Raw genomic sequence first — 23,442 nt, forward strand, 5'->3', positions numbered from 1 at the left:
ACACACACACTCGCTCTGTCTTTATAAAAATCAGAAAGTGAGGAAAAGAATGACACCAATATGCAAAGGTAAACTAAGATGGTTTTTTTTATTCCTTTGTTTTTTCTTATGTATATATAGATCTATTTTTTATTTTGTTCCTTTTTCTACATACAAGTCCTTATGTCGTCATGCTGGGTGCAGCTTCGGTGAAGTAGCTCATGCAGGTGACCCATGTGGATATTACAAAGGACAGGCAAAAGACGGGGTGGACCGAGATCGAGTCCAGATCGAGCCGGACCACCGCCGGACTTCACTGTACAGTCACCAAATCACAAGACGTTTAGAAACGGGCTGACCAGGACCAGGAGGACGGAAGTCAGGACTCTTCGCTAAGACAAGGCTCAGATTCCCAAAAGAAAAAATTGTGACATCATCAACTGGCGTCTCACGCCATCAAAATCCCCTGTGACAGAAAACGGCAGCAGAATAGAAGGTGAAGATGAAATTAGGATGTTGCAAAAGAAAGAAAAAGTTTTTTTTTTTAATAAAATCCCACAAGTCTCCTGTCCTTGAAAAGTGACACCAGCAGAAAGAGCTACTTTTTGCTGAGCCACATTTATGCAGAACCAACTGTGCTCATTAATTTCAGCCCGTAATCGTTTCCATTACAGCAAAAGGAGTCAAAGTGTACAGTCATTAATCATTACAGTACTGCAGATCCCCATACACTCATATGGGTCCATCAGAAATACATTACAGCACAAACCAATGCAAGGACACGGTCGCCCTGGCATTTAGAGGAAAGACCTTAAAAAGAAAATGCATGTTGCTTTTTGCGTGAAAAAATTAAAATTAGTAATACATATGCAAGGAGTCTACTGTAACAGCATCGGAGAGGGTCACAATATATTTACAGCAGTACATCCACGGTGTACCAGAATACTGAGAATGACGAGCGCGTCCCAGAGCCAAGTCAGTCCTGACTGATCCAACGCAAATGCACATATATAAAAAATACATTAGTTAATAATGAAGGAAACAAAACTCAACACAAGGCAGAACTGTAAAATCCTGAACAATCTTTGCACCAATAACCTTCTCGTCTTTTAAAAAATAGTCTCAGTTGGTTTATAATCTTCAAAAGGAAAAGAAATTGACATCTTTGGTGAAGATTCCGCAGCGATCTCTCAGTCGTGTTTCCATGATGTCTCTGCAGAATGCCAACTGGGCTCAGCAGCAGGTGCACAAACGAACACACTCAAACAGAAGGACGGACGGACAAACTGCTGGTTTCTTTAAAAGTTTTCAAATCAACCACAATCCCGCTGGAGAAACCTGATGCCGTCAAGAGGGAAAATTGGAAGGATTGTGCTGAGGATGAAGCAAGTCTGATTTCATGGAAGTCTCTCTGAAGAACAGGCTCTGTGAACATCAGCACTTTTAACAATTTCGAAGATTTTAAGAAATAGTTGACCGTCCTAAAATCATCATTCCAAACCTCTATGCTGTTTTCCTATTAGAGCCTCTGGAAAATCTAAACTACCCAAAAAGGACCATAAACCCATTAAGCTACCTTTAAAGTAGTCGAGATTTAATGATTGTAAATCTTTCCTTCCGCTGCAGCTCTCAGATGTTATTTTACATACTGTACAATAGTGTTCAAAAGTTTCATAACTTTTATGGTATTTTTGATTTAATAAACACAGCCCAAACTTTTGAACGATAGTGTACAGCATATGCCAAACTGTAATTTCAGTCATTTAGTGGAAGGGGAAGTTTAGTAGTGAATAATTTCTCACACAAAAATTCCAAGACCTGAAATATAGTACTCGAGTCATATAGAGCAATGTTGTGCTGATTTTATGGTGATCCTTTTAGAGCTTGACTTACAGCATACATGTTTGAGGAAATCACACAGGTTTCATTTTTGGGTCACCAATTCCTTGAAATACTAATGCAGCATTGTATCTTTCATTTTAAGTGTGAAAATCATATGACTGAAAGTTCTAAATCCCAACAGGAGTTCATGCAATTCTTCTGCAATCTGAAAAACCACCAAAGCCCAATTTTCTGCACATGAATGATCGGTGGAGAAAATACTTCTGCTCTATAACCTTAGCAGTCAAACATGCTGCACTGGATAAGTCATAAATCAAAGAGCGCCTGAGCTCCTGGCTTAGACCTTCCTACAGAACCCCATCCTCAAGGACACAGCTGAATTCAGTCTTACAGAAGCGTCTCTGAGGAGGAATGTAGTCATTCAGGTCTATGCAGGAAATTAAAAAAATCCTCAAACAAGACGCAAGGATAAAGTGAAAGTCAGAGTCGCCTCTGCAAACCCTCGCTTCTGCATGCAGATGACTTGTCAATAATAAACGTGCATTTTACAGACCATTCTGCCATCTTAAAGGGCTCCCACAATTCCCTGCTCTCAAACCTGCAGTGACTAAATGCAGCTTGAATGCATTTAGAACTAGAAATAGACTCACCTACATGCTGTTTCATATTCATAATGATTCTAGGTTTGGTCCATCCCTCATGTGAAGCTTTAGACAATCTGGAAGTCATTTGGTGCTTGGAACGACATAAGGGTGAATTTTTATATTTGGATGAACTATTCCTTTAACATAACTGGATCACATTAGCAGGTCAGGATCACTGGGATCCAATGGAATCCATGCAGCTTAAAGACCATATAGTGCAGACATCTAAAAAGTAGGGCTTCTAAAATGGTCCATTATTGGCCAGTAAAGTATTAAATAAAGGGCTTTCTTTCAGCCTTGTGTAATTCGCACATGCATTTAAGACTGAGAAATTTAAACAGCCAAGACACATTGTTTGACAACTTCAATGCACTTTGGTTGCATACATGAAACTACTCTATATTCCAATTTAAATAACTGTTTGGGAATACCGATTACATAGCTCTCAAGGAGCCATATGCAAAGAAATTCAAGTTTCCCCCTGAGGTCAAATTAAAATCTAAAATTTTGACTAGAAAGACGGCGTACGCTAGTTCTACACTGAAGTCCTGACAAGATAAGTTTGTCTATCTAAAAGGACCATGCTGTATAGGTACGATCTATGTGATAGATTTTTTCCCCTTTCTAAAATCTGGTGGCAATGGAGTTAAAAATATAAATATGCTTATGTTTTGCATATCAAGGAGAACCATGCTCAAAAAGGTGAGCCAGCATTTTGGTAGGCTGGACCAGGAAACCTTCAGACCTGTGCGCACAGCGGTGTGGTCGACCTGAAGCCATTTACGGCATCAAGGCTTTGTCGGAACAACCCTCTCTCACAAAAAAATAAAAAATAAAAATACATTTTTTTTTTCCAGTTACAAATGACATTACGTCCTGTTATCTGCTAAAGGCTAATGCCGCTTCAAACTTTAAAACAAACATACGTTAGATGACAGTCTGCTTCTACATTACAAATTAAAAAGGCAGTCATGATTCACACAAAGAGAGCAAAATGACAGACACTAAAGGGCTCTTGGTTTGTCTGAGATCAAACAGCATCTCACACACACACACACACACACACACACACACACACACACACACACACATCCCCGCACATCAAGTGAAGTATTAACAGCTGGTTGTTGTCATGTCCTGGTCTTTTTATGTTCCCTTTTCAAGAGTTCAGTGAGAACTGGTCCTGTTCTATGGGTTTTTTCACCCAGGCGCCCAGACCTGCTTTGTGAAAGGCCTTGATGAGCGTTTGCTTGGCCGTATGGTACTCCACCGCTGCTTGTTTGGCTTCGTGGTACGAGCTGGGCTTGGGCACTTTGATTAGCAGAGTTGACGAAAGCTGAAAAACAAAATAAAAATAGTTTGTGTTTGCACTATATAATACCATACAAATTAATGTCAAACACACAAAAGTGCACAAGTTTGGTACATGAGCATTTTGTTTATAATGAACAGCACTACATTTTTTTTTATTGGAGTGATACATGTTAGTGGCATTTATAATGTTTGTAAATGTTTTATATTTTTGGTAAACATTTTTTGTACCAGTATTTGACAATATTTCTCAATGTAATAATGAAATTATTTGCCCTTTATAGATTTAACCAGGAGAGAACCTCCCTGAGATTAAAAATCTCTTTTATAGAAGTGTCCTGGCCAAGATCGGCAGCCCAGTTATATAAATACACATATGACAAACAACAATACGTCACAACAATAATATATCAATACAATACCGCACTATAAGCATTTGCAAATCATTAAATCATTTTTCAAATTACTAAAAGAAACCAACTGATTTAGCCGCAGTTTCATTTGAAGACAGTTCCAGTCTGATGGTGCAGCATATTCAAAAGCAGTTTTACCTAGATTAGTTCGAGCTGAAGGTACATGAAGATTATAATAAGACTGGGAACACAGTAAATAGTTACCAACTACTTTTTGTTGAATCACACAACAGAGATAGGATGACAAAAAAAAACAAAAAAAAAACATAATTGCTTTGTAAATTAACAAGTACCAATGCATTTTCCTTCGAACAGCAAATGAATACCAGGCAACTCTATTATATAAATGTACAGTGAAAAATCTGTAATTAATACAGTTAATTAATACAATCTGTATTAAATCTTAAAGCACCATGATTCACAACTTTCAGGTAGGTAAGAAGATAAGAAGAGGCATGATGATGTACTACATACCCGTAGTCAAGAATCGGTAAATAATGAAAAGCAAGAAAAGCTGCTTCTTTAACTTTTGTCTCAAATAATTAATATGTGAATTAAAATGCAGTTTGTCATCAATTATGATGCCAGGTACTTGTATTCTGATACTAATGTGATCAGTTTCCCTTGCAACCGCATAAATATTGTTTTCTCAACATTTATGACCAACTTTAAAGAAAAAAAAACCTTGCTTAATATCAAATGCTAATTGTAAATCATGCAGCTTGTTGTTGTGTAAGTGTAGAACAATAGATGACAGTGTCGTCTGCATAAAACCTTGAATTTTCAATATTAACTTCTAGACAATTATATATATATTATATATATATATATATATATATATATATATATATATATATATATATATATATATATATATATATATATATATATATATATAGTAAATAATAATGGCCCCAATACAGGTCCTTGGGGGACTCCCTTACCCACTTCCATTAAGTCTGATTTGATACCTTCCACTTCCAAACATTGAATTCTTCCCTTTAAATAAGCATTAAACCACAAGACTACATTGTTTGATAGACCCACACTTCTAAGCCTATCTAACAAAATTTCATGGTCCATTGTATCAAATGCTTTAGTTAAATTGATAAAAATTCATATAATAAATGTTGACATCATCTTTACTATTAAACCAAGTCTTGCAGTAAGTTTGAAAGCGAATCTGTGATAGCAGTACCTTAGAGTGTAGTCGTACCCAGCGGTTATATAGGGCGTGCTTACAGAGACGTGAGGCTCTGCCCATGTCATCCTTGCCTGTGGTGGCGTTAATGACTTCTAGAGCCTGATCTCCCACCGTCCAGTTCACACTGAAGTTAGGAGCCTTCCCCGGCTGCCGGGCCTCAGCGTTACTGATTCCTGCAAGCACACAATTACACTAATCATAGTCGAAAATCACACCCAGAAACGGCCTTGTAAAGGTGTTCATATTAATATAAAAACATTAAATATTATGCTATTATGTTATATTTCAAGAATATTTCCGTAAAGCATAAATGGCTCATTGTACTATGCATAACCTGTTTACCTGCAGACCAAGACGACAGGAACAAAAGGGTCGTTCTTTGAGTTCGGGTCGAGTACGCTATGCCTCAACATCCCACAACACAACATCAAATGGAGATTTTCAGTAGTGAGCCATTAAAAGCTAGTTCTGCTGGGAATCTGATGTAACCCAGTGCAAAAGCAGTGTTGGGTGTTTCTCTCGAGGCACTAAACAATGCGAGTAAAGATTTGAACTCAGATCACCGTATATACTTCTCCAAAAGCAGCCAACATCTCCCTGATGACGAGCGAGTCATTAATATTAGAGTGTTCTCTGGCTGTATTAACTCTGTCACCCCAACTGAGTTCTTTATTCATTGTTTCGTGCCATAAAAATATGTCACATTCATTTCAAAACTGTTACATGTGGTAGTTATGCATTTAAAAGATAATGCCTCTTTGAGTAGCTTTTAGTTATTTTTGTTAGAATTAGGAAAACTACTAGTAGTTTTTCTACTTTAAAATACAATTAATACTCAAAATTATCAATATACTGAAATATATTATGATGAATTTTGCAGCACTGACCATTATTGAAATGAACTAAATCAACATTGAATGGAGTAACTGAATAATTACAGTATTGTCTTAGTCTCATATTTGATGATGTTTGCATCATTGATTTTTGTTACTTTCCTGTTCATTACAGTGAAGCTGCTTTGCTTATATAAAGCACTATATAATAAAGGTTATTTGATGTAACTACTCGACCAAGTAGTTTAAACTACATTATATTTATGTCAAGAGTTTCTTAACCCTGCGATAGGCTGTACAGGTTTATTTTCTAGTGTGAGAGAGAATGAGACAAATCAGCAGGGGATTCTGGGATTGCAGGCACGGTATGAATTACTGAAACAGGCTAGTATTAGAGAGCAGGCCCATCTAAATTACAGTAATTCATCAAACCACGAGGAAATTGAAGGCGAGTTGGGGGAAACTGGTAATACAACTTGACATGGGTGCCACTTTCAATGATTTGGGAGAGGAAATGCAAGCCAGTGTAATGTTGTCTTACCACTGAGCAGGGGGCGGTTGAGGGCGAATTGCTGGGGCAGGTCTTCGATGTCAGCGATCCGCTGGTACATGGCTCTGGAGAGATGATCAGCGTGATACAGGCTGCCCAGGATGATGCTGGAGAAGTAGATGGGCTCAGTGAAGTAGCTCATCAGAGAGCCCTGGATGCCCACCACGTTCCACCTGCAGGAACCAGCCCACACACCTCACATCAGTGTCCAGATTTTATATTGGGCATCAAGTGGCAACCTAACACAAACTGACCGTTCAGTTCGAAAAGTAACAAATTAATAATGGAATTTATTCATGTTACTATTAACTGCATACACCCAACAGTATGCAGATAAAGTGAGAATGAAAATGGAGTTAGATTGGACACGCAACAATAAAAGATATGAGAAGCAAATTTGATAATCCTATTTATTTTGTGCAGTTATTATTATTATTATTATAATTATTATTATATGAACTTATAATTTTCTTCTTACTAAATTAAATTACAATATAGTTATTTGATAATTTTTTACATGCATTTATTAACCCCTGCTTTACACAACCCCATCAAATCAGACCCACAACCCATTTTTATTACAATAAATTATCATTATTATGAATTTATTTATAATATAATTATTTTATAATTTCACATAATTGTGATCTTGCATCGATTTCCACTGGCCATAAGTAACCCCACCATGGCTATTTGTAATATAATTATGATTAATTTAATTATTATTACATTTTATTATAACATAATTATTTTATTATTGGAATTTTGCATTGTTTTCCTCCTGTTGTACGTTGCAGCCTCATCAAAACAGACCAGCAACCCATTTTGATTGTAATTAATTATTACTAAATGTAATTATAATTATTTAATAACTTTTTTATTGTCATTTCATTTTCGTTTCGTTCTATAATTGACATTTTGCATGGTTTTCCCCCTGTGTTCCCAACAGACCCAATTTTTGCCACCCAATTTGATTTAATTATATACTTGATTATAATTAATATTAAATTAAATATAATTATTTGACACATCTTTTTCTTCTGCTGTATGCAATCCCATCAAAACAGCCTTGCAGCCCATTTTTGGATCCTGGCCCACTACTTGAACACCTTTACAATAATTCATTATTGTTTCTTTTGCTTTTTTTATAGCCTGAAGTTTTTCCAGCAGTTTGACATAATGAAACACCTCTGGGATTCCTAATCTCACTCCATCTAAAGGGCTATCAAAATTACCATTTACAGGCAGATGGAACATAAGACAATCATGAATTACATGAATCACAAAAAAAAAAAAGCCCAGATGCAAATGATTTTCAGCAACATTGGAATGATAGTTCAATTAGTGCTGTTCTTCCAAACCACCTCATTTACATCTTCACGTGGTCGCAGACTCACCCACTGGGTCTCCCTCCTCTGCTGTACACAATCAAAAGGCCTAATCTAGCTCAAATCTGCTCCCCAAAACAACACATGCTGTATGCAGCTGAGATGAACACAGACCCAAAAGATTGGAGGCGTTCTCTTCAGTCTGACCAATCAACCTACTCAGATGCCAAAGAGAAACAGTCCAACTTTTGCTACCTTTAATAAGACTTTGTTAGCTAAGCACTTCTCTCCAGCAACCAGAACACTCTGCGGTTTATTCAGTTTATGATGGAGGATATCTATACTACTTGCTAATTTACAGATTTGATGACAATAACCTGGAGAATCTGGGATTTCATCCCTAAAAGTGTTCATTGCAATCATTTGTGTTTCGCAGAAGCCAGCAAATCAGATAAGATGTGTCTGTAACATGTGTACTTGTGAGTTTTTGAGTGTAATAAGCGGCCAGTGAATGGACTTTGAGTTGGTTGTCTTAAGACTAGCCCAGTACAGGAACATTTGATTCTGGCTGAACATTTGATTTGGACACATTTGATTTGAACTCCCCCCACCTACCGTGTCCCTGTTTGAGAGCAGAGCAGATACAGACCCTGACGGATGAGACAACACCACACACTCCTTCATCTCACCAGATGAGCTGCTTTTCCTTGAGTGTGAGCTCTGAACATCACTTCTGCTGTGTGTGAGTGTGTCAGACTGTCCCTGAACAACACATAAACCAGCCCAGCCCTGACTAAACACCGCTTCCCTTTGAAAACCAGAGCAATAAACAGAATCAGCAAACAATCCGATATAAAACACATACTGGAAACAAGAAGTGCTCATTGTCTGTCACAAACAGTATATATATTTTATATTATATATATATATATATATATATATATATATATATATATATATATATATATATATATATATATATATATAAAAGAGATAGTAGGTACTACCTCAAAAATAAAAATTCTAGTATTTTTTCCCCCACACTATAGAAGTCAATGGCTACCGTCTAATGTTTAACAACATCACTCAAAATATCTTCTTTTCTGTTCAACAGAAGAAAAAGAAACTTCTTAAAGATTTATGGAATGAAAAAAGATCAAACTAAATTTTAAATAACTTAAATAACTACATACTGCAAATGAATAAACTATAAATAGATAATAAACAGAGACTTCATGATGAGGATGATATATATGTAGCATTGAGTGACAGTGAGTGTGTGTGTTTGTGTACTAAGGGAGGTATTCTCTCATTAGCAGAGACAGGACCTGTGTTCTCTGGTCACAGCTGTCTCTGAAACATCCTTATCTGTCCACTCACAGCTGCCGGGCGGCAGGAGACGACACACTGCCACACTGACCCCAAATGATGAATGAATGCCTCCTCCAACACTGCTAATGCTCTCTTCTTTTAACTAGGGTTACAGTAATGTTGAACCTATGCACTTCTTCCCCTGTCAATTATGAAGTCCGGTAAGAGCCAATGGGATCTTAAATTCATAAAGCCCATGTTCTCTTCTCAGCAGTGACCGGTTCAGCTTCTACCTAGTGTATATTAACCGAAAGGTTCTAGACTAATGCTTTTGCTGAGCTGTCAGTTATTCTAATGAAGAGGGCTAACAATAGCTCCGCTCCAAAGGTAAGGGAGCTGCCTAACTAGATAGCATTTTTAGAAGTAAAGGTAGGAAGAACATTATGCTCATTATGTTTATTATAACTGTAAATGTAGCATTACAATCGAAGAAAGCATTGCGACAAGGTCAGAAAGGAGAATTTGAATGTAAACTTATTTAATTAAATAGCAACAAGTAGGATTTTTTTTCATCTAAATTGTGTCATATCTAAGTATATACAGTATGTATTTTAATACAGTATATATATATATATATATATATATATATATATATATATATATATAATCTATCTATCTATCTATCTATCTATCTATCTATATATATATATATATATATATAATCAATCTATCTATCTATCTATCTATCTATCTATCTATCTATCTATCTATCTATCTATATATATATATATATATATATATATATATATATATATATATATATATATATATATACACACACTAATAATTTTATTACACCATTTATATTAATTATTTATTTTAACATTTACAAAAAAGCAATACATATAATTGTGATATATTTAATAATTCGCTATAATGTGACAGCTACTAACGGCTATAAACTTCTTAAATACTTTGTCTGCAAAATGAGGGCATTAAGTGTAAACCATTACTGGCCCTGGGACATCCTTAAAGTGATGGATACAGAGCATTCAGGTTCACTTACGTTGATTTATTTGGCAGATGCATTTATCCAAAGTGACTTCAACTATATTCAAAATTCATGTTTATATATATGATATGTTTTTTTTATCAGTTAGGATGTATATGCAGAAATTTACATGTGTGTATACATGCTACCAAACTACCTTGCTATTTTGTCACTGCATGACATGGTGAGCAGCCTCTCGCCCTGCAGAACTCCGTCCCACGTCTGTATAGTGTTACTAGAGCGCACCGGGATGGTTCCCTCTCCAGACTCAATCTTGGTCCTCAGTTGGCCCCTTGCCTTCCTGTTTGGGTGTCTGTCTCCCTGGTCTGAGGAGAACAGAAAAAAAAAAATACAGGAATTAAACAGTGAAATAAACATTTAACAATGAGTGGCACTTACAGGCAAAACCTTTTAATCTACTTCAACCAACCAACAGATTTAATTGCATATAGAGCCAAGCAAAATGATTTAAATACAACACTCGAGAGCAGAATTAATCAGGCCACAATGGGAGTTGACAAAGCCAGCTAATTAAAAACACTGATGAAAAACAGCATTTCTGAAATGCAGTCAGACACTCAAGTGAAATTATAATGAAATGCGACCTGATCATAAGAGGACCCGACCTGGTCTTAATTGAATACAACTATTCAATTTTGATCAGTGTTTGAGTAACATAACATCCCCATCCACCTCTCGCTAGAACCTGTATAAAGAACGGAAGAGCTAGTTTTATTAAAGACTCAGTCTCACCCTCAACAGCCGCCTCGTGTGGAGAGAAGATCCGAGCATCTCCGCAAGGTGATGTGCTGATGTAAAGATGAAACTGGACGTTGTCTTTCAGCCGGTAGCCACGTTTGTCACACTGCGTGAATATGGACTTTTCATGTTCCTCTTTATTGTTACTAAATTTAAAGACAAACAACAACAACAACAAAAAATTCACATACAAATATAAAACTGTATGAATATAATTATTTTGACAGACTGTGACAGAACTTTAACATGATAAACATTAACTATATTTATTAAATATCTTACACACAGATTTTTGATACCTAGTAAACATAATAATAATAATGATATGAAGAACAATTATTATTATAGTTAATAATATTATTATCTATAATCATTATTCATAAATATTTCAATAGATCACAGCATTTGGTGGTTTACTAAATTGCAAAAGGCTAGCTCACGCATAAATTCTGATTATAAATATTAGATATTTCACATGTGCATGTTTTTCAGAACAACCTGAATTTAAATGTACATATACTTATATATGAAAAATAAAAATATATGAATATTATTTATTATAGATGTATTTTTTTATACAGAATACATCTTGCATACAGTACATGAGATCAATGAAATACTGTGTGTGTGTGTGTGTGTATATTATAATATATATATCTCATTAAACCACAATATTGGTGATTTAATAAATCGCAAAAAGCTATATCACGATTATTCATATCTAAATGGTGAGTGTGTGTTTGTTGGTTGTTGTTTGTGTGTGTGTGTGTATTGTGTGCCATGCTTTTGTTTGTTTGTTATTACTTTATTATCTTAAATATATTTCCATATTTATTCAATTCAGTCACAGCATTTGGTATTTTAATAAATTGGAAAAGGCCCTGATTCATCACTATAAACTGTGCACCTCTTTTTAAACTGTATATAATAAAACAAAATATTAAATTAAAAACTGTTTATGGGTTTCTGCTGGGCTAAAGATCCCTCATGCTGTGGTGACATATGAGACATCCTCATACACACAGGACAGTAAAGGTAGTATCTCACCTTAAGAAGTGCTCCAGCTGCATGTAGAGATACCTGATCAGGGAGCGACGAGCAATGATTTCAGCGTGACAGTCGTTGAGCGCCAGGCCACGGTCGCTCATATACTCGCCGTTTATACATTTGGTTCCTGTGGAGACGCAGATGACCTGAGCGTCCTTGACATCAGTGCCTGAGTGAAACACACCAAGACATTCACTCACACCTGAAAACTACTGCACTGAAGTCTACGAATGTGGAATCATAAGAAACGTACAGATTCCTTGATTTCATTATCGATTCTTTCATTAGTGATTGAAACAAGTCTCATCAGTAACTGATTCATTGGGCTAATGAGTCTTTTTGATTCACTGGCTCAGAGCAATTTGGCGGGAGAATGCAGATGTTTGTTGTTGCGGGTTTCTTTTTTTTTTTTTTTTAATGGAAACATTTCTGAATAAGATGTCCTCGATTCTAAATCCGCTGCAGAACTCTACCTGTTGTCATGACAACACCAGCCAGAACTTTCCGTCGCGCATGTGGAGACGTGAAGTTGTCAGTGAGCTCGCTGAATTTGTCCACTACCAGACGAGAAACGGCATCTGCAAGGACCTGGTGGAGAGCATATGGATATTAGACTTCACATCAGCAATACATGAACACACATCAGTATATTCATGATGTTGCTACAGGCAGGCATGGGATATTCAGAACAGTATACACATCATGGCTAAGTTATAAAAACATGCTCCTTGTATTATTTGTTCAAGACCCATGGGTACGGAAGGCCATTTCTATCACAGGATAAAACTGGATTTTTTTAAATTGCATGATATAAACTTAGGCAGAATTCTGACCTTTATTTTCACAGAATTTTGCAATTCTGTCTTTATTTCTCTGCATTATCTCTTAATTCTGTTTTTGTTTTGTCTGTGCCATGAAATAAAAAAGGTAATTGTAACATGTAAACTCTTCATTCTGAGAAGAAAAGTCTGAACTGTGAGAACAAAAGTCAAGTTTTATGACTGTAAAAAGTATTATCTTCAATTCTGAGTTTATATCTGGCTATTCTAGAGAGGAAAAAAAAACGTTTTTATTGTTTTAATCTCTTTGCAGAAATAAGCTTTATATACTGTAGATGAGTCCATATATGGGGTTTTATCCTCTCTCCTTCAACCAACTTGCTTTAATTTGTAATATCCACTTCTCATAATACAATCAATTCTTGATCAAGGCTCAAGGCTCTACATTTTTTCTTTTTGAATATGCAATTCCTCTAAGAAAAAACTGAACAAAGTGAAAGTCTAATATAGAGTTTTAACATAATACACTGATTTTTAATGGAACAAGCACAAATTTGATTCCACAGAAAATATTTCAAAGAACCTGCCCTTCTATGGATGTCTGTAAAGCAAAATTTACAGCAGACCTCAGATTCACCTTCTGCTGTTGCAATATAATATCAATATTTCATTGAAACCCTTCTGCTAACAGTGCCCTCCACTTCACATTCTTTAAGCTCTCTGTTAATATGCTGGAAAATGATTATGCCAGGGAAAAATCAATGGGCGAACGGGCAAGAATTAGAGACATTAGTCTAATATTACTTCCCAAATACTTCGGAGTCACTCGGCCGGAGACGGCTAATGGGAGTTTTAAGTGGAGCGTACTCTCAATATATTATCAGAAGACAGTGAAATCTCCCACCGAAAAGAAGGCTGCGTTTTACTCTCATGATAAGCACACTAGTTCCCACCATCATCTTTATTTGCTTTCATTTCTCATTAGCCCCTGAGGAACAGATGACAGGAAACTCAATGGCCAACCAGTCACTGACAGATTTCACAGGACAGAAGCCTGGAAAACTAAGAAAGTGGAAAAAGGAGGCTAATGCAGAAAGAAAAAAACAAACAAAGACAAATAACATTCTTGAGACAATATAATACATTATATATTAATATATTTTTACAATCTGAAAACTAAAAATGAATTATGGTAATATTGTAGTAATATTATCTATAAAAATCTAAGATATAATTAATAATTTTAAGTGGCCGTTACAAGTAATGTTCTAAGTAATGGTATACATCAAAATATAATGTCATTTTATGATTATTTTATAAATATTAGATAATTTTATTATTAGCTATTAAGTGCTTTTAAAATATAATATATATAAATGTCATTTTTTAATATAATCAAATTATTACATATAATTATTAATTATTTAGTATATATAAAAAAAGATTTATATATAATTTTTATATATAACCAGATTTATTACATTATATGATATATTTAAAATAGGCATTACCACAAGGTTATTAAAATGCAGCATTATCTTTTAGATTTACAACAAAAACTTGCACTGTGACATAAAACACTACTTTACTAATTACAGTACTCAGAGCATTATATACACTGCTAGATTATTCAACCGTCCATTCTGGACACGAGGTCAGTCTGTGCTGCCACACTCAAGTCCAGGAAAAACATGCATGAAGCGTGACGCAAGTCTGTTTAACCTCTCGCCATCTGGCTAAAGCAAATACACCCATCCACCTCGGGTCTCATATTGACATCATGTTAAATATGTGGCTATCAGATTAGGGATGGATAATGGGGTTTTGCATTCATGGCGCTGTATCTGTCACGCAGACAGACAGCCCAAGAGCCATCAGCATCAGAGACAGGACTGCTCTTTAGTGGACAGGTAGTGGGCAGGCTCAAACTACATTTTCTTGTTTTGACATTGTTCAGAGGAAGATGTTAATTAAGATCGGTCGCTTCCAGGCCTGGCCTTATCTCAGAAGCAGGATTACAGAGGATTTGAGAAATGTGTAAATAGACGTCTTCTCACACAAACACCAGTCGTTGTTGGTCATTTTAGCTCACTGTGTTGATTCACTGGCAGAAGTGAGATACTGAATATGCATGACATATATCCAATGCTTTGCTAGTGACATGACATTAAGCAACATGGTGAACATCATTTGGATTTTTATTTGGCCTTAAGACAAGTATCATGGTCTTTCTTTGTCTCACAACTTGCAAAAACACTAAAAGAGACTCGATTCATGATTGGTAACTTTGATTCATTTGAAACAAACGAATCAGTTCAGGCTAATTAAGCAAATCAATGCAGAATTTCAACAATTTGTCTGAATCACTCAGAAACGCTCAGTCTCTGCATGAGAAGTTATATATATATATATATTAAAACATTTTAATAAAAATGTATGAAGATGAATTAATAAGTGCATTTATGTTGGTATATAAGTATATAAATGAAGATTCTCATCAAATAGAATAAAAATTGAGAAAATGTAATATCAAAATGCTATATCACTCAATCCATCTAAATATTTGAACAGAGCTCAACTTCATTTCCATTAGGCTTTGTTCCTAATGAAGACGGCCATTTGTGCCGGTTTTGCGCATCAAGTTATAAAGGCTTAGATTATGATCTCTGATAAACTTAAACGGATCAGAAACTTCAATTAAACACTATGAGATGTAAAGGACCGATTTCTTATAGTCGTCAGACTGTTACAGATCTGATCCAATCAGACCTTATCAGCCAGTCTGGTGTGTGTGCTAAAGGAAGTCACAGTTTTTAAAGTTTTTATGTTTTTAAAGGTTGAAATGAGGTTCAATATTAAAGTCTGAGTTTGTGAAAATATTCACTTTTATTAATCTATAATTGAAATGCAATCTTCTTTAACATTTACTTACCAATCGAGGCCTGCATATCTCTAGGGTATAGATGAGCCATTACTATTTAATAATTAAACCATCTTTCAAAAACTTAATGAATAAACTAAAAGGTTAAAGACCCTTTGAGATAAATGGGAGTTGATGTGTCTATGTTGTGTTATTTCTAGCTGTTTTAATGCTAGACTCCAACCTACATCTATTTGGTTTTCGCATTGCATCTCAATGTTTAATTTCATAGTTCATCTAATGGCTTTTGAACATGGTTGCTGTGAATTAACTCTTATAGGGACAGTTCTCCAAAAATTTAAATTCTGTCATCATTTACTCACAATCATGTTTTTCCAAACCCATTAGACTTTGATTAATCTTTGAAACACATTTTACTCACATCAAAACCAACTGATATACTTGTAGAACTGTTCTGGACTGTTTTCCATTATAAAGGGTCTGTGCATGTTTCTCTCCTGATCCAGGCGAGATGACCTTTTCACTAGAGAAAACAATATTATGGATAGAGGACTGGTCTTTAAGCTAAAAGCAACAGTTTCGAGTTAAAAACGTCTTGGTAAAGGATTTGTTTATTAAAAACATGTAGCTTTTTGACACACAAGACATTAACTGATGGACTAAAGTCGTGTGGATTACTATTGGATCATTGGAATGTTTTGGCTGTCTGCGACGGCACCCGTTCACTGCAGAGGATACATAGGTGAGCAAGTAATGTAATGGTAAATTTCTCCAAATCTATTTCAATGAAGAAACAAACTCATCTACATTATTGGCTGAGCAAAATATGGGGACGAACAATTCCTTTATTAAACTTTTTGGATGTTTTGGTTGCCTGGACTTTCACTGAAGGGACCGTAAATGACCACAGAACTTTCATTTTAGGGTGAACTGTACATTTGTCATTACGTGTATCCTAGTTTTCAGGCCAATATGAAAGTATGAGGTGTAGTTCTCTTACTTGAGGCAGGTGCAGCTGTAGCCCCTCTCTTGGGATGGGTTGGCGTGATGGGGTTTGGTCCAGTTGCATGTTGAAGAGCGCTGACAGAGCTGCCTGGGCAGCCCGAGCTTTAGCAAGTTTCTTATTTCGTCCCGAGCCCTCAAATGTCTGCGTGTCCACGGTCACCGACATCACAAAGTTCTTAGCGTGGCTCTCCCCGCTCTCCGACACAAACTCGTATTTGAGGCCCGGCCGCAGCTCGTTGAGAATCATGACAGGGTTTTTACCATTGGTTGAGGAGGTGAAGGAGGAGGGCAGTGGCAGCGGCGCCTGCACGAGGCTGTTCGTACCTGGTGCTTGGGGCACGGGATACTCTCCCAGCGGTTTTAAGGAGCCGTTTCCGTTGGAGCCCAGAAAAAATGTTTCCTCAGACAGTGCCGGCGTCTCAAACCCATTGAAGAGCATGTCAGGGAAGTCAGCCTGGTCGGAGGTGAAATCCGTGTTGACGGTGAGAGTACGGCCCATGGCCATGTGCGCCTCGGATGCGTTTGGGAACTGCACAAAGGAACGCAAGGCCTTTTCAGCGGCGTTTAACTTAGCCTTTTTCTTCGTAGGCCCCGAACCCTCGAACAATTGGCCGTTAACCTCAACGGTCATGACGAAGACCGGCGCATGGACCGGGCCGGTCTGCGAGAGCAGCTTGTACTGCAAACCCGGTTTTATCTCGTTCAGCTGCATCAGGGCGTTCTTGGGCAGAACCGGCCCTGGTGTTTTCTTACGTTTCTTGGGTCTGAATTTGGAATGCGCGTGCCCATTGTTGCCCTCCTCCAGGGGCCGCTTGCGACCCCCTCCTCCACTACCATTGGGGAGCTGCTCCACCAGGCCAGCTCCCTCCTTAGAAGAGACGTTGTCCAGGTTTCGGTTTTCCTTTACGTCGGTGCTGCATGAACCTGCGGTGCCCAGAAAGAGTAACTTACAACGCCTTCGTTGCAGGATCTTGTAAATGTAAAATTTATAGATTCCTTTATCTTTCTTTGTACCCGAACAAGTGATGTGTGTTCTTTTTGTTGTGTGTACTGAGGGATTCTAACATGACACATTTTTAGACTATTCTTGTGAAAAATCATTATGAGAGAAATTTCTGAAATGACACTGAAATAAAAAAACCAAGAAAAAAAAAAACAGATTAATTAACATAATTAAGGAAGACCATGAGGTATAAAATCTAAATGATCATAATCATTAGTTTAATTTAAAGTAGTTTCAGTTTTGCAGGCAATGGCCCATGTGGAGTCAATCAATCACCTCGTTGGAGATAAAATATGTATTAATGGAGAACAAAAGCAAAGCTTTAAAAAGACTAACAGCTGCTTAAAAAGGCTCTTTTTGAAGGATGACAAATGCACTTTTTCAGGCCCTTTGATATAAATAGAAGTAAAGAAAAAACAATAAACTGGGTTCAAAATTAAAAAGTTACATATTTGTAAAGTTTTTAGTATGGCTTTTTTTTCTATCAACCTATCAAGCATTATATTTCGACCCAAAAATCGAAATAAAGAATTAATAACTAAAAAAAATAATGAATACCACTGTCAGATCCTTAAACAAACGCAGACAAGCCTATGTGTAATTATTAGGTTTAGCACTTTGTGTGGATGTCATTTTATATTTATGTAACAGTGCTTTTCACGCCTTAAGGTTTTAGAAATCAAATTAAATCAACACTGGTACAGTATAAAAATATAAAAAATAAGGCAACATATTAAATTGAATGCATTAATGAGTTAACCTGGACAGGAATATATATATATATATATATATATATATATATATATATATATATATATATATATAATCAATTAAATAAATAAATGAAATCAAATAAAAGTGCATTATTAATATATTATTTTATTTTGATCTTTGGGTGAAATAGAACCTGGAAAAAAAAATTTCATGAGACTTCTCATGTGTTTATATTTACAGGTCGTAATACGCAGATGAAACACACACCATCATGTTCAGTTCACAAAGCTGATGGAACTTTGGCTAAATTTTCATTTATAACATCCTTCAGCAAAAGCTCGCTAGGTTACTGCTTTCAGTGCTCTGGTAGAGAGAGAATAGCATCCGTGAACAGTAGGGGAACAGAGTAAGAGCTCTCTGCAAACAGTAGGAACAAGAGGGTGGGTGCAAAGCAGGATGAGAAATAAAATGAAGACATCTGAGAAGAGAGAAAACATGGCTGGGACAAGAGAGAAAACATGGAGGAGAAAGAACGAAAGAGAGAAAAATGAGAGAGAGAGATACAAAACAGTCTGGAGCAGAATCTGAAAAATCAAAACCCTTCTTAGATGTGTGAATGCACATATCCACACACACACACACACACACACACACACAAGAAATCTTCAGCTCGTGTAAACAATTTGACCACATGTGATCAATTCTGCCGTTAATGATGGAAAGCACTCTTGCTAAAACCTAGTGAGCTGCCTACTTAGGTGGCATTTTAAATCATCATATGCCACCCAAAAGGGAGTTTCATAATTCACTGCGACAAATTCTATCCACTCTTATACAGTATTGTTCAAAATAATAGCAGTACAATGTGACTAACCAGAATAATCAAGGTTTTTCGTATATTTTTTTATTGTTACGTGGCAAACAAGTTACCAGTAGGTTCAGTAGATTGTCAGAAAACAAATGAGACCCAGCATTCATGATATGCACGCTCTTAAGGCTGTGCAATTGGGCAATTAGTTGAATTAGTTGAAAGGGGTGTGTTCAAAAAAATAGCAGTGTGGCATTCAATCACTGAGGTCATCAATTTTGTGAAGAAACAGGTGTGAATCAGGTGGCCCCTATTTAAGGATGAAGCCAACACTTGTTGAACATGCATTTGAAAGCTGAGGAAAATGGGTCGTTCAAGACATTGTTCAGAAGAACAGCGTACTTTGATTAAAAAGTTGATTAGAGAGGGGAAAACCTATAAAGAGGTGCAAAAAATGATAGGCTGTTCAGCTAAAATGATCTCCAATGCCTTAAAATGGAGAGCAAAACCAGAGAGACGTGGAAGAAAACAGAAGACAACCATCAAAATGGATAGAAGAATAACCAGAATGGCAAAGGCTAAGCCAATGATCACCTCCAGGATGATCAAAGACAGTCTGGAGTTACCTGTAAGTACTGTGACAGTTAGAAGACGTCTGTGTGAAGCTAATCTATTTTCAAGAATCCCCCGCAAAGTCCCTCTGTTAAAAAAAAGGCATGTGCAGAAGAGGTTACAATTTGCCAAAGAACACATCAACTGGCCTAAAGAGAAATGGAGGAACATTTTGTGGACTGATGAGAGTAAAATTGTTCTTTTTGGGTCCAAGGGCCACAGGCAGTTTGTGAGACGACCCCCAAACTCTGAATTCAAGCCACAGTACACAGTGAAGACAGTGAAGCATGGAGGTGCAAGCATCATGATATGGGCATGTTTCTCCTACTATGGTGTTGGGCCTATTTATTGCATACCAGGGATCATGGATCAGTTTGCATATGTTAAAATACTTGAAGAGGTCATGTTGCCCTATGCTGAAGAGGACATGCCCTTGAAATGGTTGTTTCAACAAGACATTAGCCGCATTTCCACTGTCGGGCCAGTGCGAGCCAGGGCTTAAAGCGGGCCGGGCGGGGCTCATAGCCCCGGGCCAGTAGCACTGAGGCCAGAATAGCGCAGGGTTTCCACAGTGGAGCTTGAAGCACCGCTGCACGTCACTAAAACACGCCCTTACACGCCTCTCAGAACAACGTCATGCAACCTCATTATTTCACCAACAAAGAGAAGTTATCAGAAAACTAAGAAATAAGTCACTGGAACATGCGCGATCACAAAACGAACATGATAAAAGCGGCAGTTTGTTTGAATGCTTTGTTATATATTCAAATTCAAAAGCATGATGTTTTAACTATAGAATAAGTGATAAATTGATCATATTGTTTTAATTTATCAGGACTCAAAATAATTCACACATAAATACACTTATTTCTATTTTATTTATTTATTTTTAACGCTCATGAAAATAGCCTGCTTATTCAGTCGAGTCTGTTTCTGTTTATTAGCCACAGTAACCGTCACATTTAGAATGAAGCTCCCGAACAAAAAACATTATTAGGCTATATTCTTTTATGATAGGCAACGTGAGAAAAACTCTCGAGACGAGGCTTGTGACAGATAATATAAGTTACTTAATAAATACACGATTGTGATAGAGAGTAAGAAGCTGACGTCTAATTTCTTCAAGCGGTCATATTTTAAAATGTTTACTATGGTAACATGTTTAGCGTGCATATCTTTTTCATCACTTATAAATATTTCTGCCTTGTTTAGTGATTATAATCCACATTGGATCAAGTTATTTCAAACACTCGCCGCTGACTGAAAGAGAGTTTTGAGCTCGACTTATTTAAAAAAAAGTGTTAAATGCTGATGTTAAAGCGGTTATCTTTTTGAAATGATCCTCAGCGCAGACTCTCTATTTTTATAAAAGCTCCCAAACAAAAATCATTATTATATTTTGATGATATGCAACGTGGAGCTAAACTCACGAAACGACAGATACAATGTTACTTAATAAATGTGATAGAGAATAAGAAGCTGACGTCTGATTTATCCAAGCGGTCATTTTTAACATGTTTACTATATAACCTTAATGTTTGGCGTGCATAATCTTTTACATCGCTTATAAATATTTCTGCCTTGTTTAATGATTATAATCCACATCGGATCAAGTTATTTCAAACACTTGCTGCTTACTAAGAGTGAGTTTTGAGCTCAACTTATTTTAAAACGTCTTTAATGCTGGTGTTAAAGCTGTTATCTTTCTGAAACGATCCGCGCTGACGCTCTCCAGACGCTGAGAAACTCCACCTTTGTTCATAACCCCTCCTCTAGCCCCAGCTGGCCCGCTTTGGCCCAAGGATTTCGTCGGGCCGAAAAAACCTGGCCGTTGGCCCCGAGGAAGCCCCGGCGAGGCACGATCAAGCCCCGGAAGTGACAGTGGAAACGCGACTGGCCCTGGCACGCACTAGCACGCCCGGTCCTAGCTCGATAGTGGAAACACGGCTATTGACCCAAAACACACTAGTAAACGGGCAAAGTCTTGGTTCCAAACCAACAAAATTAATGTTATGGAGTGGCCAGCCCAATCTCCAGACCTTAATCCAATTGAGAACTTGTGGGGTGATATCAAAAATGCTGTTTCTGAAGCAAAACCAAGAAATGTGAATGAATTGTGGAATGTTGTTAAAGAATCATGGAGTGGAATAACAGCTGAGAGGTGCCACAAGTTGGTTGACTCCATGCCACACAGATGTCAAGCAGTTTTAAAAAACTGTGGTCGTACAACTAAATATTAGTTTAGTGATTCACAGGATTGCTAAATCCCAGAAAAAAAAATGTTTGTACAAAATAGTTTTGAGTTTGTACAGTCAAAGGTAGACACTGCTATTTTTTTGAACACACCCCTTTCAACTAATTGCCCAATTGCACAGCCTTAAGAGTGTGCATATCATGAATGCTGGGTCTTGTTTGTTTTCTGACAATCTACTGAACCTACTGGTAACTTGTTTGCCACGTAGCAATAAAAAATATACTAAAAACCTTGATTATTCTGGTTAGTCACATTGTACTGCTATTATTTTGAACAAAACTGTAATACATTCAGAAACAAAAAGTATCAACAAAACATGCCATCTAATTAAAATGGACAACTTGACACAATATTTGTATTTGTTGTGTATTAATGCTTTTAAGAGTCAAATCATTCATTCAAATCTGTGCTTTGTGTGAGAACCCCTACTTGTATGATGCTACCCGTCTAGAATGTTACAAAAGTGAGGTTCAATTTCAATTAAGATGTAACCATAGAAGTAGACAGCATGTCTTTCTAATTATCGGTGAAATTTACTAGCAGTTTCTGAGTGAACATCGTTCCTACTCCAATGTTTTTTCCAGTGCATGTAAAACCAAACACATGCAGATGCACAGACAGCTTAAATCACATAGAAACAGAATTTTTTCCTCTAGAGCCATAAACTTTAAATGTATATGTCCAGTAACAGTGAGGCGCACTGGCTACTTTTGTGTGCATAAATAATGTCAAAAATATGCATATTACCGTCGATCCTGCCAAGCAATGAATTGCGATGTATAATCCTATAGTTTCCTGCTCCTAACATCTATACCTGATAGAGAAATATTCACCGTCACAGGTAGAAAGCTTCTGAATATCAAGTATGCTTATCTGCAGAAAATCTAAATAAGAAAGCGTCCGCTTCACTAAAGACCAGTAATAAATGACGGGACCCTCCATTGTCAGTGGCTCTGAACAGAAGCGGCTGAGTGACGGGACAATAGAGGGTTACATTTCCTCTGGGTTAACAACTCTTCCAGAACCTTCTATTCACAGCACTGGTGAATGAAGAGGAATGAGACACGGAGAGAACGCTGCGTATTTCATGATCTGATCAGTCTTCTTTGATCAC

General features: G+C 36.7%; 1 protein-coding gene across 2 annotated transcripts in view; it reads right to left on the minus strand.

The window, feature by feature from the left end:
* Positions 1–69: 69 nt before the first annotated feature.
* The window catches only part of LOC128020106 (double-stranded RNA-specific editase 1), a 124,476-nt gene continuing 101,103 nt past the window's right edge, over positions 70–23,442 (minus strand). For both annotated transcript variants that reach the window (XM_052606721.1, XM_052606723.1), the window contains 8 exons: positions 16,933–17,861; positions 12,746–12,860; positions 12,273–12,441; positions 11,220–11,371; positions 10,624–10,792; positions 6,768–6,949; positions 5,388–5,566; positions 70–3,801 (listed from right to left, as the gene is read on the minus strand). In XM_052606721.1, the coding sequence (XP_052462681.1) occupies positions 3,625–3,801; positions 5,388–5,566; positions 6,768–6,949; positions 10,624–10,792; positions 11,220–11,371; positions 12,273–12,441; positions 12,746–12,860; positions 16,933–17,861 (2,072 nt within the window). In that variant the 3' untranslated portion in view covers positions 70–3,624. The remainder of the gene's footprint in view (positions 3,802–5,387; positions 5,567–6,767; positions 6,950–10,623; positions 10,793–11,219; positions 11,372–12,272; positions 12,442–12,745; positions 12,861–16,932; positions 17,862–23,442) is intronic.

This window comes from Carassius gibelio, chromosome A9, assembly GCF_023724105.1.
Source record: "Carassius gibelio isolate Cgi1373 ecotype wild population from Czech Republic chromosome A9, carGib1.2-hapl.c, whole genome shotgun sequence".
NCBI lineage: Eukaryota > Metazoa > Chordata > Actinopteri > Cypriniformes > Cyprinidae > Carassius > Carassius gibelio.